This window comes from Alexandromys fortis, unplaced genomic scaffold (genome assembly GCF_014885135.2).
Source record: "Alexandromys fortis isolate MF-2015 unplaced genomic scaffold, M_Fortis_MF-2015_v1.1 scaffold_122, whole genome shotgun sequence".
NCBI lineage: Eukaryota > Metazoa > Chordata > Mammalia > Rodentia > Cricetidae > Alexandromys > Alexandromys fortis.
This window is the reverse complement of record NW_026068004.1, coordinates 4,518,659-4,537,028: the sequence shown is the minus strand read 5'-3', so window position 1 is coordinate 4,537,028 and position 18,370 is coordinate 4,518,659. Positions and strand designations below refer to the sequence as shown.

At 51.3% G+C, this 18,370-nt stretch overlaps 1 protein-coding gene across 6 annotated transcripts in view; it reads right to left on the bottom strand.

The window, feature by feature from the left end:
* Cfap57 (cilia and flagella associated protein 57) overlaps positions 1-18,370 on the bottom strand; it is a 65,627-nt gene that overhangs the window by 12,239 nt on the left and 35,018 nt on the right. For 5 of the 6 annotated variants that reach the window (XM_050161397.1, XM_050161403.1, XM_050161401.1 and 2 more), the window contains exons 16-21: positions 18,013-18,186; positions 16,187-16,345; positions 13,888-14,031; positions 8,585-8,701; positions 6,562-6,696; positions 6,327-6,470 (exon numbers count right to left, since the gene is read on the bottom strand). In XM_050161397.1, the coding sequence (XP_050017354.1) occupies positions 6,327-6,470; positions 6,562-6,696; positions 8,585-8,701; positions 13,888-14,031; positions 16,187-16,345; positions 18,013-18,186 (873 nt within the window). The remainder of the gene's footprint in view (positions 1-6,326; positions 6,471-6,561; positions 6,697-8,584; positions 8,702-13,887; positions 14,032-16,186; positions 16,346-18,012; positions 18,187-18,370) is intronic. The other variant, XM_050161402.1, reaches the window with a different exon arrangement.

Sequence of the window (18,370 nt, the reverse complement as noted above, 5' to 3'; positions counted from 1 at the left end):
TGAGCCATCTCCCCAGACCAAGTCTCTGCTTTTCTAACTGGCTGTGCCTGTCTGCAGGCCAAGTCCCATGTAGGATGGCGCTGTCTGGCATTGCGCAGGGCTTCAGAGATGGCTCACTGGGGCACCTCTGGGTGGGGTTACATCAGGAGTGGCAAGGGTGGGGGCAGAGCTGGAGAACTGCAAGCCTCCTCTCTGAGTTGTGACAAGTTCTCCTGTGCTTTGAGGAAGGGGCACTTGGAGGAGCAGGGACCTCTAGAGATACCCCAAATCATAAGCTACCCCCAACACTCAGTCTAAGCACAGACCCAGGCCTTTAACATCTCAGTGTACCACTGCACTTCGTCATTCCTCGGTTTAAAGCTTCCCACTGGAAGTGATGCCCAGTGCTCGCTGCCAGTCTTTGTTCTCCCGGCCAGGCTCCATGCCTGCTTCTCTGAGTTGGCGGGCTTTCTCCATCTAATGCTTTATGTTTTTTTTTAACCAACCCTTGTTCTGGCAATGGGTCACCCCTGCTTCCTTTCCAGGTGCTGTCTAGTAACTAAACTCCCTGCCAGTCTCCCCTGGATCTTCCCCATGCCAGCTTTATATCATAATATGATTGCTTCAGTACATTTTTATTGGGCACCAAGACCTAGGACACTGCATTACATGTGAGCTGTGCTCAATAAATATTTGTGGGCTGGAGAAGCAGGTGAGGAATGTGGTGGACACGGAAACAGAAGGGAGGGGCTTTTGAGAGCCACAAAGAACTCCTGGGCACACTCGCAGGCCTGGGAGGCCAGGAGGCACTTTTCCTACCCCTCTTAGCTGGCACTGTTTGGTTCACTTCTGCCTCGTTCTATAAGGAAGAGCCATACCTGGGACAAAGACTAGGGACTGTGGTTACCCTTCCCAGTCCTCTCAGGTTCCTCTCCTAGGCACTCCCAACCATTTTGTCACTGGGTCCCGTCGGTTTTGTGTATGGGTGATGTCTCCCAGTGCGATTTGTCTCAACTGTTGGCCGCTTGTTCTACTACTGGGATGACTCCAGGCAGACTCCTATGTTCTTCCCACCCCAGCCACAAACTCATGATTGGGATTTCTGGATCTTGGTTCCCTTTGGTATGAGTGTCTATCTTTGACCCCACTGACAGTTTTTGACACCGCCATGATGCCACACCCCCAGAATATGACTCCATCTTTCCCCCTTTCATTTTATTTTATGTGTATGGGTCTTTTGCTAGTATATATCTGGCGCCACACGCATGCTTGGTGCCTGAGGAAGCCAAAAGAGGACACTGGATTCCCTGGAACTGGATCCCCTGGAACTGGAGTTAGACAGCTGTGAGCGACTATGTGGGTGGGTACTGGAACTGAACCCGGGTCCTTTGGAAGAGGAGCAAATGCTCTTAGTCACTGAGCCATCTCTGCAACCCTGTACAGTGCCATCTTTACTGGAGTGTGGCTGAGGTCAGAAATCAAATGTAGCCCAGCACCATGCACCTGCTTGTTCCATGCTTCATTCGTCCTTACCCCTGCCCCCCAGTGTCACAGTGTCTACCTATGATAGCCACCTATGAACTGGTCATTGTGCCAAACGCGGAAGTTTCTCTTGGCTGTAATATGCAGAGATGTCATGGGAGTCAGAAGCATGAGCCCAAGCCTGTAAGAGGCAGGGGAGGCAGAGGGTGGAGAAGACTCTTCTTAGTCAGAAGCCCAGAGGGAGCAAGCAGAATGAAAGGCTCTAAAACTTTGATGATAAAAATATTGCTAAAAATAATAGTAATGGGGCTGGAGAGATGGCTCAGCGGCTAAGAGCACTGACTGCTCTTCAAGAGGACCTGAGTTCAATTCCCAGCAACCACATGGTGGCTCACAACCACCTATAGTGGGATCTGATGCCCTCTTCTGGCATAAAGGCACACTTGCAGATAGAGCACTCATACACAAAATAAATAAATAAATAAATCAAAAAGAAAGACTAGTAACTGTGAGGTTTGGCTGCACCCCTGCTCAGTCTGCATGTATCACCTTGGCTGCACCCCTGCACAGTCTGCATGTATCACCTTGGCTGCATTTCTGTACAGCCTGCATGTGTCACCTTGGCAGCCTCCCTCCACAGCCTGCACACATCACCTCATCTCAGCCTTTAGGAGCCCCCGGGGAATGCATTCTCAGATTCACTGGGGTATGGAGACATTAAGATAGTGATAACGGGGGTTTGCGTGTCCACAGAGCCCTGTTCCCGTGTTTCCTGCCGTCCCCGCACTCTCTCACCTCTTTATGCCACTCTTGTTCCAGCAGCTCAGACAGAATGATGGCCAAAGACAAGCTGAGTTCTTTACAAATTTTCTAAGGTAGCCTGTGTTCTGAGAAACCCAAAGGTCATAGTGAGGTCAACTGTGCGAACTCAACGAGCTTGCTAAGCCTTCTCTTCCTCCTGGCATCCCGGCCAAGATGCTCTACAAAATCCCTTCCAGTCTTCCAGATCTTCTCCAGCCAGCTACAGGGCACAGAAAAGAGCTGAGAAGTTCCAAGTTTGTTGAATCCCAGAGCAGTCTGTAGACACTAAGGCCTTTATATAGAGACTTTGAAACAATGTAACAAGGGCTGCCTTAGGCCCTTGGAACAGAGTGATGGTGCCCTGGCTGAACTTTCTGATATTGATGGCAAGCAGAAAAAGGAAGGAATGCCCATAGCTCCCCCTACTGGCTGCTCTGAGTTAATGCTTTTAAGGGTAAACTCTTAACCTCAGTTGGGGAGAACCTGACACAGGTGAGGGTTGTGATCTTGGAAGGCTCAGATCTGATAGTAGGATCATTTGACTGCACAGATAGGCCAGCCTGTTATCTTTCCTGATCTTCCCACCTTCCTACTGGGCATGACTTGGCATTTCCTCATTTCTACTCTGAAATGCCTTTGGTATCACCACACTCCCCTCTCCCATCTCTGCTTTTTTGACCCCTAGCCTGACCGCCCTCTAGCAAGTCTCCCTGTCACCTGCCTCTTTCTTCACTTGACTGAGTACTCTGCTAACTGAGTCCACCTTTTTGAGACAAAGGCAATCAACCGTATCTGAGAAGCACCCTGACCTGTGTTAGGATGAACCTCGTAGCTCTTGGCAAGGGGCAGAGAGGCCCTTTCCAACACGACCCAAGGCTAAGTGTTGTTCAAGGCTCTCACTGCTTTGGATGCTCTGCAAATCAAGGTCTGTGAATTCCTGAATCCCCACTCTCAACCCCACTCCTTTCCCCCTTTTTCTCCAGCTGTTGTCTCTGCCTGGAAGGAAGGTCCTTCTAGCGGATCCTCAGTCACCCTCCAGCCCACTGAGGCTAGACCCCAATGGCCCTCACTCCTTTGAGTCTTCAAGGAGCATGCTTCCTCCGAGGGTCCACACCATGGGATTAATGTAATGGTCCATGCTCCCCAGGTTCTCTGAGGGCGGAAACACTTTACGTCTATCTTGGAATCCTGCACGGCTGACACACGGCTCATTGTGTAAGAAGACCTTGAAAAATGTGCAGGGGATGGAGAAAATGTGTGTTCAAGGTGTTTGTAGTACATAGCAACACTCTCATTTCCATAGCTGCACGAGCATGCTGGGGACAGTGTGGGGAGGCCCTGAGCTCCTATCTGGATAAACAAATGAGATGGTGGCCCCATTTCCCCCACCTCAGTTGTTTTCCAATGAGTTGCTCAGCCACCGTGCCTGCCCTGGCTTTCCTTAGTCATTCTGGAATAAAGTACAGGGGCCCTGGTAGCCACATAGGAGCTCTACCAGCTCCTAACCTCCATGTACTAAGGCATTCAGAGTTCCTAGCCACAACCTAGTGTGTGTGTGTGTGAGTTTGAGTGTGTGTATGTGTGAGAGAGTTTGTGTGTGTATGTGTATGAGAGTTTGTGTGTGTGTGTGTGTGTGAGTGTGAGAGAGAATGTGTGTGTGTCTGGAATCATTTGTGCTCTCCTTTCCTACCCCCAGGCCAAAGGCTTCTCTGGTCCATGCATGATGGATGTTTAGACTCATTTATTTTCACTGTAGCTCTTGAATAATATCTTTGCTGGGATAAAGAAAGAGAATTGACTCTTTTTTTTGAGCCCTAATTCTGTATCAGGAAGGTGGCTGCTGTTTGTCTTGGCCAAGCATCACAGAAGCACTGGGGTCGGCGTCTTTTGTCCCATGTTGCAGATAAACAGAGTGGTCTCTGGAGGCCCGCAGCCTCCTCCTGGCCAAAGAGCAGCAAAGCAAAGTTGCCTTGTTCTACTCGGATGCTGTGTCCATTACCTCCCACATCCCGGGAGAGAATACAGTTCTTAGCTAGGCTTTGCCTGCACAGACCCTGCAACCCCTGTGACTCTGGCTCAATCTTGTTCAGTCTCAGGATCAAAGAAGAAAACTGTTTTTAGCACCCAGGACAGTCGTTCTTTAAAAAGAGCAGTCTTTTTAAAAATGTCTTCTGGCCTCAGTGATAGAATGTTGCTTGATATGCATGAAGCCCTGAATTTAATCCCCAGCCCTTGGGGAAAGAAGACCTTCCTAACTTTTGTTTTTTTTTTGTTTGTTTGTTTTTTGTTTTTTTGAGACAGAGTTTCTCTGTAGCTTTGAAGCCTGTTCTGGAACTAGCTCTTGTAGACCAGGTTGGCCTCGAACTCACAGAGATCCACCTGCCTCTGCCTCTCGATTGCTGGGATTAAAGGTACGTACCACCACCACCCAGCTTAACTTTTGCAAGATGAGTCTTACTCAGAGCTCGGAGGAAATCAGCAAGAGGTCTCTGTGTGTGCATGCGGTGGTGCTGGTGGGACCCAGAGCCCCACCCCAGGGTCCCTTCTTGTCCTCTGATATTGTCAGAGTCTCTTCTAGATCTACAGAAGTCATAGCACACAGGTTTTTTCTTCTCTCCCTCTCCCTTTCCTGCCTCCCTAAAACAAAATTTCCCTGTGTAGTCCTGGCTGCCCTAGAATTAGCTCTGTAGATCAGGCTAGCCTCAAATTTAGAAATCTACCTGCCTCCGCCTCCAGAATGCTGGGGGTAAAGGCATGCACCACCACGCCTGGCTAACACACAAGTTTCAATGCTGTTTAAGATAGAAGATTTCCAGGGGCTTCAACTCATAGGAGCATTGGCGGAATCTCTCTGCAGCCCATTCCAACCCTGGTCCAGCACTCTCTAGGGGATGGAGATGGGGAAGAATCGTGATGTCTGCCCTAGCAGCCTTCTGGTCCTCCTTCCTCCCTTCTTGGGACTGACTTGTTGCTTTAGGCCTCTGCTCGGTGTGGTCCCTGGAGGGCCTCAGGCCAGTACGATGGTGGCAGGGCTCAGCCATGCCATTAGGTGACAAAGAGTGGCTGGTCTCACTGCTTAGCTTCCTGTGCTCAAAGCCCTTAGCAAGGTTGTGTGTGCTTGCTAGTGCTGAGGGGGCTCCCAATCACATCCACTCCTCTTTCTGGGTCTCTGGAAGCTTTCATGGTTCAGGATAGAGAAGGTCTGGAAGGGTAGTGGGAATGGGTGCTGGTTTTAGAGCAGCAAGAGACTGGCTCTGTCTTGGTCTGGCCTGAACCCCTGTGTGCTCTTCCAGGTGTGTGTAACTTTCCAGCCCGGTATCTGGTTTCACTCCAGACTGCACCCTGTTCCCATCGCAGTATTTCAATTAGGACATTAAAGAAATGTAACCATGAAAGTATGTGTCCTAAATGATTCCGATGTGATGTTCTCTTTTGATATAAATTCATATTAATTGCCTCAGATGATACTGACACCCAAAGAGAGATATGATAGAAGCATCTTGATAGGCAGTCCCGACAGAGCGCTTGGGTGGGGGCAGGAATGGGGCTAGGCTCCCTGAGCCATCTGCTGAAGGATCCTGGGAGTTGGGTGTAGGAAGCTCATTAAATGTGATCATTGCCAATTCTGTGGGTGTGGTTCAATCTGGACCAGGAGATAAGGGTAAGACCTGAGGCACCAGAAAGGAGATGAGGCTGGTGGAGACTGGCCAGACACACCCCAGGAGGTGGGAAGAACAGAATAAAAGGCACCAAAGTCAGGTGAAACGGGAGTTGGAAGCGAGAAGGGGAGGAAGGAGACAGGAGAGCTGTGACCCAGGATGGATCACGGGTAACTGAGAAGAGAGAGGCAGGACACTGGCTTGTTAGGGATAGGGATGAGCTGGCAAAAGGAGCAGGGAGGAAGCAATAGGGCTACTGTGGGCATGCTGATGCCTGCATGGGCGCCTTGGTGGGCCCTGGACACAGTGACAGCGAGGATGAGCCCTGGGAAGTCAGACCAGAGGAGCCAAATGGAAGCTGTGGGTTGCTGGTGGTCTCAGGCAGTCAAGGGACGCACCCATTACCTGCATGATGCGGACGTAGTCGGTGCGATGCAGCTCACCCTCCTTGACCACCTTCTTCTTGAGAGTGGCAAGATTCCTCTCCAGGTGTTCCCGCTGGCGGGCATACTCCTGTTGCAGGTCTGAGTTCAGCCCCGCAATTTCTACCTGGTGGGTGGGGGAGACTCAGCAAAGGAGTGGACACGTCACGTGCAGGACAGCATGGTGGGGAAGGACAGGGAGGACACTCAGAGCTCACCATGTCTGCCCGCTGCACGTACTTCTCAAAGAGAGCACGGATCTTCTCCTTCAGCAGCCGGGGCTCCTGGATGTACGCTACGCAGTTGTGAAGGTCCGTCTTAAACCGCCGGACCAGTGCTTCCAGGTCCCGCTCCTGTAACCAGACATTTACTCCTGACACTGCAGGGGTCCCCCATGTGGAGGGGCAGGGGCTCCAGGAAGAGACTAAGGACACAGAAAAGAACCAGAGTATCCTTATCTGGGATTGACACCTGACTGTTGGTGACCACCTTGGGCACAAAAAGCAAGATGGGCAGACAGCCCATTGGGAGCAGTTCTGAAACTCTTGTGCACTTGCCTGGGCTGGATACCCTGCCTGAACGGCTGTCAAGAAGACAGGGCTTGAGAACACACACACACACACACACACACACACACACACACACACACACAGCATCCCTATTGTTCTGCATTCCTTTAATGGCCTCAGGCTTATAAGACGAAAGGAAGAAAGATGTATCATTCTCTCCCACAGATCCTTACCCAGGGCTCCCCCAAGCCCCTTAGGACCTCACCCAGCATTTGTTCTCTTGGCAGTCAGGAGCACTGCTGCAAGTGGATGAGAAAGCCCTACAGATTGCTGCACCCTGGACTAACTCCTCATCTTCAGCCTGGCTTTCCTTGCCAGCCACCTCCCCCCATCTTTACCCTAGGGGGATCTCCTTTCTCTCCACTCCCATAGTCCTTTATCCACTTTACACACACACACACACACACACACACACACACACACACACACACACACAAACACACACGTATATACAATTTCTCTGCACATAATTTTCTATCTCTATATATTTTATGCACAGGCCACAAACACTTTTCAGTCCTTTGGGCTTGCGAAGAGCAGGGCCACACCCTCTCCCCATGTGCAGCTCTGCAGCTTTGGCAGCGTGCACTGCCAGTGTTTGCTGAGGATGGAAAAGCTCTGTCTGACTTGGAAAACATTGCAGGTGGCCTGTGGGCAGAGTACACAGCTGCATCCTAGCCTGGGGCCAGAGGACCAGGCTTCCCCGGCTGGCTCTGAGTTGAGAACTAGCTATGAGTACCGGGTGAAGTTTCTTTTCCTCCTCATTTCTTTGCCCTTACTGTGCTTATTTACAACATGAAAAAGACCAGAATGAGCCAGATGTGTAGCAGGCACCTGTAGTCACAGGATTAAGACTTCTCAGGCAATCTTGGGCTATCCCATCAGTTTCAGGCTAGCGTGGGTTACAGAGTGATACAGTCTGTCTCTGTGAGAGGACTGGAGAGTGAGAGCCCGGCACCTGACTTCTTCCTCTGACCTCTGCACACGGGCATCAAAGTGAAAGCACGCACGCGCGCGCGTGCGCGCGCGCGCACACACACACACATACACACAGAAAGTAAACATGACTGGAATGGATTATCTCTTAAGGTTCTCCTAACATTGGCCATTTTGGGGTGGTCAAAGCATTTAACCACTTCATTAAATACAAATGACCATTCTAAACCATGTTCTTCCCTAGGTCAAACAAACCCAAGGCTAAGGGTATTCCTATAAAACAATGGTTCTCAACCTTCCTAATAATGCTGTGACCCTTTAATAAGTTTCTCATGCTGTGGCAACCCCTCCCCTGCCGCAACCATAAAATTATTTTCATTGCTACTTCATAACTGTAATTTTGCTACTGTTATGAATTGTAACGTAAATGCCTGATATGCAGGATTTTGACATGTGACCCCCATGAAAGGGTCATGTGACCCCAAATGGGTTGCAACCCACAGGTTGAGAACCGCCGCTATAAAGCCAGCATTCTCACCCCCTCATTCCTCCACCCAAGACGTTTTCTAGTCGCGGATGAATTTGGACATGTAAATTTGTGCAGGCCTGGAACCAGACAGGCCTGTGGGCAAGAGCGTGAGTTAAAATGGGAAGTGTTTCTTAGCAATGGCTGGCTCTGTCTCAGGGAGCCAGCTGCCCGCTGCCGGCAGGTGCCAGACTCCGGCAGCCCTCACACCTTCTGCTGCTCTTTGCGCATCTCCTGATCTGTGGATCGCAGTTTCTGCAACAGTTCCGTGATGTTCAGCTCCAGTTGCGTGTTCTGCTTATGGAAACGCTCCAGTTCTGCTTCCATCTAGGGAGGACCAGGGGATGGAGGCATGAGCAAGGAAGTCGGGGATGAAAACTGTCTGAGAGCAGACATCTTTCAAGGAGAATTCCCAACACAGTATTTCTTCTTTACTTCCCAGCCGCGTCCCCTTGAATGAGAGCTCTGTCCTTATGGCTTGCCATCCTAAAAGCTCCCCTCTTCGCTGGTACCACGTCCCCCCAGGTCCTGGGTGTCTGTGGTCAGGCTGTGAAGGTTTTCTCTTAGTGGCCACCCCTTCTCCTAACCTCTCAGATTCCTCTTTTCGTGAACCCTTTCTAACTCAGTCACTCTAACTCCTGGGTTCTCAACCCGTGCCTAAGGCAGGTCCCTCCAGAGAAATACCTCCCTCACCTGATTTGGAAGGTTACATGAGTGAACCTTGACCCTCAGGGGACACAATCATTCTAAATGGGAAGTTGAGGCTTGTTTCTAAAGCAGAGAGTATTGAGGGGCCAGACTGGCATGAGGTCATCTTTTGATCTAACACATAAAACAGGAGAGAGCCAAGGACACCCAGCCTGATCATCAAAGGCTCAAAAAAGGTCCAACCAAGGGCCGCCTTCTTTTCAAAGAGATGGCTGGGGACACCAGCGAGCATCTGAAGGTTTTTCTCTCCCTTGTCGGATCTGTCTTACCCGAGACACATTTGGTTCTGGTGAGACTGGCTGTGGAGAAACCCACTTCCCACTCAAAGGGTGATGGCTCATGGCCACCCCAAATCTGATAGCACTGGGACTCATGGTAGCGCTATGGAGGCTCTGACTGTTTCCAGAAGATGGGATGTTCGCTGTTTTGTGTGGAGGGTGGAGGTAGGTGGGATGCCCCACCCCACCTAGCCCAGGCTCTATTACCACATTTTAAGGTTCCTGTCAACCTTCTCGAGACCTGGGAAACCGCTAAGAAGCTAAGTCCATGTTCTTGGACACCGAGGAGCGCCTCCTTATCATAGGAGGGTTATATTAGACTAGTCCTCTGCGGCAACACCTGGCATCCGGATGGACTCTGTGAACATCTAATGAAAGAAGGACGGGTAGGCACCTGCGGCGGGCAAAGAGCATGAGAGTGAGGGGTGGGAGGGGAAGTAGGCACTCCCTGCCCCCGGAAGAGGCATGGCAGACTGCGGAGAGCCTCCTTGTAGAAGACACACAGGAGTGGGGCTTTGCTAAAGCCGCTAAAGCAAGAATAGCACCAGGAAGGTGGCTCAGTGGCTAAGAGCACTGGCTTCTCTGTTAGCGGATCCCGGTTCGGTTCCCAGCACCCACATGGTTGTCTGTAACTCCAATTCTAGGGGATCTGACACTCCTTTCTGGCCTCTGTGGGAGCCAGGAAAACATGTGGTGTACATGTATGCATCCAGGGCAAAACACTCTTACACATAACATACACAACAAAAGTCAATGAGCACCGTGGGAGGCTAGGAACACCGAGCTGATGAGGAAGTAGTTTCTGTGTCCTAGAAGCCTCTGGTCTAAAGGGACGAGAGAACTGAGTCAGAAGTGGCCACGTGATCGATTAAACATTATCTGTGGTTGAGGCAGAAGATGCCCTAGGCAGAAGGTTCCCCGTGTGCACCAGGGACTTGAGCATGTGCCTACCCCCAGGAAGGGGCACTTTGGCCGAACGTTAGAGAGCAGTGTTTCTCAACCTGTGAATCTGGACCTCTTTGGGGTTGCATATCAGATATCCATATATATCAGATGTGCAATATCTAGATATTTCCATCATAACTCATAACAGTGGCAAAATTACAGTTATGAAGTAGCAATGAAATAACTTTATGGTTGGAAGGTCGTCACAACATGAAGGACTGTATTAAAGGCTCGCAGCTTTGGGAAGGTTGGGAACCAGCGCTCTAGACAGAGTGTTGGAGGAGAGAGCAGGAGAGAGACTTAGCAGGCAGAGTGCAGCCTTCCTACAGAGGACCCGTGGGTGGGTAGCCTGCTGCATCTCTGCAGGCTGGCACTGGTCCCGATGACTGCGAGATGGCACAGCACGGAGGCAAGCTGAGGGGCCTACCACACTAAGGTCACCGAGGAACCTCGCCAGGAGCAGCAGGAGCAACTGGTATTGGGTGGGTGGGGGAGGGGGTCCAGCATAGAGGTTTGCTCTATCAGAAAAGAGAAAAATAGAGCCCAGGAGACTAGTTAGGTGGCTGCACTGGGCTCCAGTGAAGGAAAACTTACGACAGGGACGTGGCAGTTGGAAGAGAAAAAAGGCGCCCCCGATACTCAGGGCCCCCCCCCCCCCCGGAAGGTCAATCCTAAGCCAGCAGTGACGGAGTGGGTTAGGGCGGAAGTGACCCAGGACTGTATTCTTTGCCTTTCCTCTTTCCGCTATGGGCAGGGCCTCACGTGACTTCAAGGATATAAATATCAACTGTAAAATATGTGAAGTGTCTGGCTGGAAAACCAGAAGACGAACCCAGGATGTGGGACCCAACTTCTCTTTCTCAGCGTGGACATTCCATCCACTTTTCCATGTCGTTATTCATGGTGATAATTCTCAGTGGGGAGGGGTGGGAGAGTGCAAGAGGCATTTGCCCCCAGAGGACATCTGGCAGTGTCTGGAGATGTTCTGGTCTTAACAACCCAGGCGGGGCAGAGGGGGAGGTGCTTCTGGCATGAAGAGAGCAGACAAGACAGTGAGTGCTAACACCCTCTACAGCGTATGGGGCGGCCCCTGACAGTGCAGGGTCTGTCACCCTAGAACACAGCTAGCTCTGAGAAACCTTACTAAAAGAGCAAATAAATAGGTTGAAACTAAAACCACAAGAACCCTGAAAGAGATTCCTTTTCTCCACGGACAGAAGCAGGGGAAGTGTATGCGAAGGGGGCAGCTTAACCAAGGCTGGATACATGCTCATTCACAGAGATGTCTGTGCACAAGCCGAGGGCTTGAACCTTCCTTCCTGTAGGAGAGCTTAGCCTGAGATCTGCAGTGGGTATTTCTGGATGTGCCACCAGTCCTCAGAGGAAACCAGGTCCAGATAACAGCCCTGAGCTACTGGCATAGGAGTGGGCATAGGGTGTGTGAAAGGCTCAGCTAGGAAGGTCCCTGCCCTAGGCATCCCCCCCCCCCCGTTCCTGCCAGGGACAGAGAATGACCCCACAAGCATGTTGATCATAGGACAGCGCCCTCACAGATGCCCTTAGAAAAGAGGCCTGAAGGAGCGGCCACTCTGCCTTTGCCCTTCTACAGCGTGAGAACACACACAAGTCACTATCTCTGAGACACAGACCCTCCCCTACACAACCTTCTGATGCCCCGATCCTGGCCTTTCAGCCTCCAGGACGGTGAGAAAAATGTCTGTTCCCAGGCTGAGCTATTCTGCTACAGAAAGGACAAAGACGGTTGCCATCCCTTGGCCCTCAAGTCACCAGCGCATGGCAGGAGGTCCCTAGAAGACGGCTCTGTGGTCAGCTGTGTGCAGAGAGAGCACCTTGCAGACAGCATGGGGGAGCCAGGCCCATTCCCAGAGATCCCCATCTCTGGGGCCGCTACTTGGTTTCTTTGCTGTGCACACCAGCACCACCACGGCCCATGGATGTCTGGGGAGGTAAGGATGCTGACAGCAGCCACACTCCTTTAGCACAAACATCTAGAGAAAACAGAAGGGAGAGTGGGACCCTTCTTTGCCAGGGAAAGTGTCTTTGAAGAGGGGACAGCTAAGCTGAGACAGGGAACATGAAAAGGGGGTCACATGACAATCCAGGGGATAGTCTTCCAGGCAGAGGGGACCCTACCACAGAGATCCTCAAATGGGAGAGCTTGGCTTTTAGAAACTGACAGGAAGCTGGTACTCCAGGCCAGGAAAGCATGAGATGTGGCTGGAGAGAGGCACAGAGCCTTCGGATTGCATTCTAGTGGGGTGGGGCACCATTGAGGATTTTGTGTTGTGTGGAGGCCAGGCTGTAGCCCGAGGCAAGTCCAGATAAGCCTGGTGGAGGGGGGCTTGTGAGAAGGCTCAAGAGGCAAAGGTGCTCGCTAAGCCCAAGGACTTGAGTTCCACCTCTGGAACCCACATAGTGGATGGAGTAAAGCAACTCTTGCAAGATGTCTTCTGCCCTCTGCATGAGGTGCTGTGGCAAGTACGCCCCACCACTAAAGTAAAATGAAAAGAAATTGGCCTTTCTTTGTTTCTTTTGTTTTGCTTCTTTCAGCAAGCAGAATTAGTTTCCCTCTTTTGTATCTCACAGAATTTATGACTTGCTGGTAACCCAAAGAGTGCAACGGAGGGAATGTTGTGTGGCTGCCAAGGTTAAGCCAAACAGACAGGCAGCTCCCTGCCTGGCTCTTGGGGGGGGGGGGTGGCGGGGACTAAAGAGGGGGGGGGCAGGAGGGGGAGGGGGGGGGGAGACAGGGGACACTTTTCCTGAGCCCTCCGGAGGCCTGTCCAGGGTAACTGCAGAAGGGAAGAAGTATTGTGTTTGAAATCTTACTGGGTGGGTGTTGGTGATGCTTTTGGACATGGGAGTTGAGAGAAAGAATCAGAGAAGACTTTTATATTTCCATTTGACTGTGAAACAAACTGGAAAGAAGGGGAGGGAAAAAAATCAAGAGTAATTTTGGCGGAAAATATTAACAATTCAATTTTAGGTCATCATGGTCTCCAAGTTCTAGCTGTTTTGTACCCAGCGGGAGAAAGATGGGTAAACAGAATGTCGTAAGAAAATGTGCAGGAGCCCAGGGCTAAAAGGCGCACATCTGGGCCACTGGACTCCTCTCCTTTATCCTGTTTGTTCCCTAGAACGGATTCTTAATTGTGTCACTCTGGGGTCTAAGAGCACTTGGAGACTTCTGATTGTCTGAAGTCCAAACAGCAGACCCTGGCCTAGGGCCCCAGCAGTATCTCAGGTTTGAGAAGCAGTGCGTGGCGCTTCCTGGTAAAAGTACCATTGGCTGAGTACACACTGCCCCCTAGTGGCAAGATCTTCAACAGCTGCACCTCCCATTTGTCCCTATAAGACGGCCTGTCCTCCTCTCACCCCACCTCCGTCCCCAGGGCCCACAAAGCACAAGCTAAACCCCCACCTAACTTGCTTTTGGAAGCTGGAAGTCACACACGCCTTGTCTGTGAGAAGCGGTTTCTCTCAGTTTCTCTAAGCCAGTGAGGGACAGGGATAGAGGGGACAGAGGTCTGAAGGGCAGGGTGTGTGAGCGCTGGCCCTCACCTCCTGGATCTGCTCCTTCATCACTTTGATCTCATTCTCCCTAGGTTCTATTTGCTTCTTCAGCTCCTTTATTTTGTAGTCGAGGACAAACTTGAATTTCTCTAGTTCTTGGTTCTTCTTCTTTAGGTCATAAATCCGTTTCTCCTGGAAGTGAGATGAGAGAGAACCAGCAGGGAGTAAGGGCACATGGAACCTCTCTGGAGTAGAAAACACAGGGCCGCTGACGCTGCAGGGGACTACAGACTTCTGGCTGGGGAGGCAGCCAGATGCAGGTCGGCAGAGGCTGTAGTGCGGACTCCATAGGAACTCACTCCCTTTGCCGTAGGCTGTGGAAGAGGGGGTCTCCCATCACACGCTGTAGCTCTCCTGCACTATGGCCTTGGTGCACCTCTGTCAGCAAGCAGAATTAGGTCCCCTCTCTTGTGTCTCACAGGATTTATGACTTGCTGGCAACCCAAAGAATGCAACGAAGGGAATTGTTGCGTGGCTGCCAAGGTTAGGTCAAACAGACAGGCAGCTCCCCGCCTGGCTCTCTCGGGACGTTTGCTGTGGTAGAGGCTAGGTGCTGTGGAAGAGGTTTATGCACTCTGGGTCCTCTGGATTGAGAGGGCATGTTCAGGGCTGTATGGCTGAAAGACTCAAATGAACCCCGCCCCCCTTACCATCCCTACCACAGGGGATAGAGCTGGGCACGTGGAAGAAAGAGCCACTGTGGGCATTCATCTTCCAGCCTCTAGCTGTTGGGGGCACCCCCAGTTTTCCCAGCTGAGTTTCCGGACATCGGGGTCAGAGACCAGCCAATCTGTTGAACCTTGTCCAATTCCTGCCGCTGAGAGGATAGCAACACAGCTGTTTGTTTGGACCACTGGGTTTTCAGGCTGTAACTAGAGCGTGGGTCAACCAAGCAAACCTTGACTGGATGACATTTTCCCGTTATAGCTCTGAGAAAGATCCAGTCCCTATGCTTAAGGCAGAAGAACCCTGGCTGCCAGAGCAGATAAACACAATCCCAAAATGTGATGTGTGGTAGAGGGAGGGAGGCCCGGGCATCGTGGTGGTTTGTACCGCAGCAGCAGAGGGCAACCCACTTCCGTGTGATGGGCTAGCTTAAAGGGAAGTTAGATAGCAGGGACGGCCGGAAGAGGAGATGAGGAAGGCAAGGCTTTTGCCTGCTGGCTTCGAGAGTTCAGAAGTCATCCCGGAAGCCAGGAATTGGCAAGCTAAGCCTGCGAGCCAAACTTGACCTGCTGCCTGTTTTATTCCACTTTAGCTGGAACCTGGCCTAGCACATTCCCGTTTGCTTTGTTTCTGGGTGGTCTCACATGTGGTCTCCAGGGTAGATCAGTGGAGACAGAGACCATGAGGCCTGGCCATCTCATGCTTTATAGACAAGGTTTGCTGACCTCTGCTGGGGGCCAGGGGAAGCTACTGAAGGCCTTTCAGTGGGAGAACAACCTAACTATGCTTGCACTGTCTGCTGTGCTGCTGGGGACCCGGTGTGGGAACTGGGAAGGCTACCGAACTAAGAGGGGTTACGAGTGTCTGCATTGGGAGCGCCTGGTTTCTTTCTTATTCCCACTTTGAGAATGTGAAGAGGGCCCGGCCCCTTCTCCAAAGCCTACAGTATATACAAGACTTCCCATGCAGGAACAGTAATGCAGGCACTAGCTCACCAAATCCTTACAAGCTCTCATGTCCTAGGAGAGAACAGGTTGGCTTTAAAAGGTGCCCAGGGCACAGGGTCTGGTCAGCAGAGGGGCCTGTGCCGGAACCTACTTATCTAACACTGACCGCTCATGTGTGGTCACAGGAGAAGTCTGCTTGGTGAGGCAAAAGGGGCAGAGTGGATGGAGAGGTGGGCACGGAGTCTGGGTTCGCTTAGGAGGACAGCAAATCCTGGATGTTGAGGACCTGTGCCTGATAGCTGAGTGTTCTGTGCAAAAGGCATTCATTGCCATCGTCCTGGGCTACCCAGTAGCCACAGGACCAAGCCTTCTGACCAGCAATAGCAATATGGGTAGCGTGGCAGGGGAATTACCCTCAGTCCATAGAGTGGACCATCCCAGGATGCCTGAATCAGTGGAGAGCGGGGATCTGGAAGCCAGCTGGCTCAGGTTCACCTGAGGTCTGTCCCTGACAAACTGGGAGACCTTGGGCTGCCAATTCAACCTCGTGGAGCTTGGCTTCACGAGACACAACCCTGGGTTGTTCATGCTACAAGGTTGTTGCTAGAATAGGCTTGGATTAGCTTCATGTTACGCACATAGTGGGCACTTCATAGACTGAGCGGAGCCCTCACCTTGTCTTGAATGGTCTCATCTCTCTCCTGGATCTCTCTCTTGAGGCCTTGGATGTCCTTCTCCAGGGACTTGATGACGCCCTGCAGCTTCATTTGCTCTGCCTTCAGGATCTCAATGTCGTTGGTGCGCTCTTCGATCTCCTTTTGCAGGCTACTGAACTGAAGACACAGAGCAGCAATGAAGACCCTTGGGGTTTTAGATCTGATCCCCATCCCCCCACCTCAGCTGTGGATGGGGCTGGCCCTTCTCCAGGGAACTAAAGCCCTCCTTGCTCAGCATCCATGGCTCTTGGGGAGTGGGTTTTGTTATTGCTGTTATTTTATTTTTTTTTGTGTGTGGGTCAGCTTTTTGGTTAGTTGCAAAATAGATTGTGGTCACACTTGAAAACTTCACACTTGCATACAATGTGCTGTGCTCATATTCACCCTCCGTGGCTCTCCTGCTTCCCTCCCAGTTTTGACACACACGTCCACGTCCCTTCTCCACAACTTCATATTTAATTCCCCTCTCCTTTCCTTTCCTTTCCTTTCCTTTCCTTTCCTTTCCTTTCCTTTCCTTTCCTTTCCTTTCCTTTCCTTTCCTTTCCTCCCTCCTTATCTTTCTCCCTCTCTCCTCTTTCCTCCCTCTTTCCCTCCATCCCTACCCCCTCCTCTCTTTCTTCCTTTCATCTTTTTTAAAAACCAAGACAGGCTTTCTCTGTGTAGCCCTAGCTGTCCTGGAACTCTCTTTGCAGACCAGGCTAGTCTCGAACTCAGAGATCCACCTGCCTTCACCTCCCTAGTGAGGTGTTCATCATTACCACCTGACTGTTTCCCTTTTACTTTAAGGTGACAAGCTCTTTTTACATAGCCAGACTGGACCTGAACTTGTAATGCTCCTGTCTCGGTGCCTAAGTACTGGGATTACAGGCATGGGCTATTATGCCAAACTTATTTTGTTTCAGAGAGTGGGTTTCTGGAGAATTTGGGACAGTTCGGTATTTTCCCAGGTTAGACGAGTGATGTGAGCATCCAGCATAATAATGCCTAGGTCTAGTCTCTGCAGGAGAGAGCAGTTTGCCTCCAAATGCTTCGAGAGAAGCTCTCTAGATGGCCTCAGGTTCTTTCAAGACCACACTGACCTTGAGGGTTGGTCAAGGTCACAGAGAGGAGCCACAGTAGCCAGTCCAGGAAGGGAGCGTCTGCTTACCCTGGGAGTCACTAACAACAGTGCAATTTCTATCCAGAAGCTTAGATTCCTAACGCACTTGCTCTGAGCTCAGCTTCTCCATGGTTAATCATCTTAGAACTGAAGCAATTCCTCAGGGGCCTGTCAATCGCATCCTCCCTCTCTGAGCCATCAGAGAACCAAGGAGCCACCTTATCTTGCAAACAAAGCATTTTATAATCTGCCCCGCCCCACCCAGGCTGACCAGCTGCCTGTCTCAGCCTCAGACCTCTTTTCTATTCCCAGCAGATCCTACTTGTCCAGAAAGGATAGCTCCGAGCATCCTGGACACAGGGAGCCCGTGAAAGGGGAGGAAGGAAGGAGTCAGGTATGATGGGATGCTCCTGCAATCCTAGCACTGGGGAGGAGGAGATAGGAGAATCACATGTTTGAGGACTGGGTTCCACATTGAGATCTAAACCAGTCTGGGATACACGGTAGGATCCTGTCTCATGCCGATTTCTCCCCCAAAGAGGAGGGGATGCCAGATGTGGTCCTTTTTAGGGTACTCTTTTGTCTTGGAGGTGGGACCTCTGTGTGTCCACCCAGGGCTATCTGTCCACTTGCCCCTTGCCCCCATCATCCCCTGGGATGCTCCCAGGGCCCGCAGCGGGCTCACCTTCTTCCTCATGATGCCCGTTTCTCCCTTGAGCCGAAGGTTGGACTCCTTTTCATCCCGGAGCTTTCTCTCATACTTAGTTTTGATGTCTTGGATCTCCCTGTCTTCATCTTCTTCAATCTGCTTCTTGGTTTCCTCAAATTCCCTAAGCTGCTGTCGAACATCTTCCTGGGCCTGGCTTGAAGGGAGGGAGAGAGCGAGCGGGGAGAAGGGGCTGGGAGTGCTGTGCTAAGAGGGCCTGGGATGGCAAGAGCACAGGAGCCTTTCTTGAGGAAGGGAAGATGAGACCAGTTACAGAACGGAAACGGAGGCCCTGTCTTGTCTCCTGTCTGTCCACTTCCTTTCTGACCGGGACAGG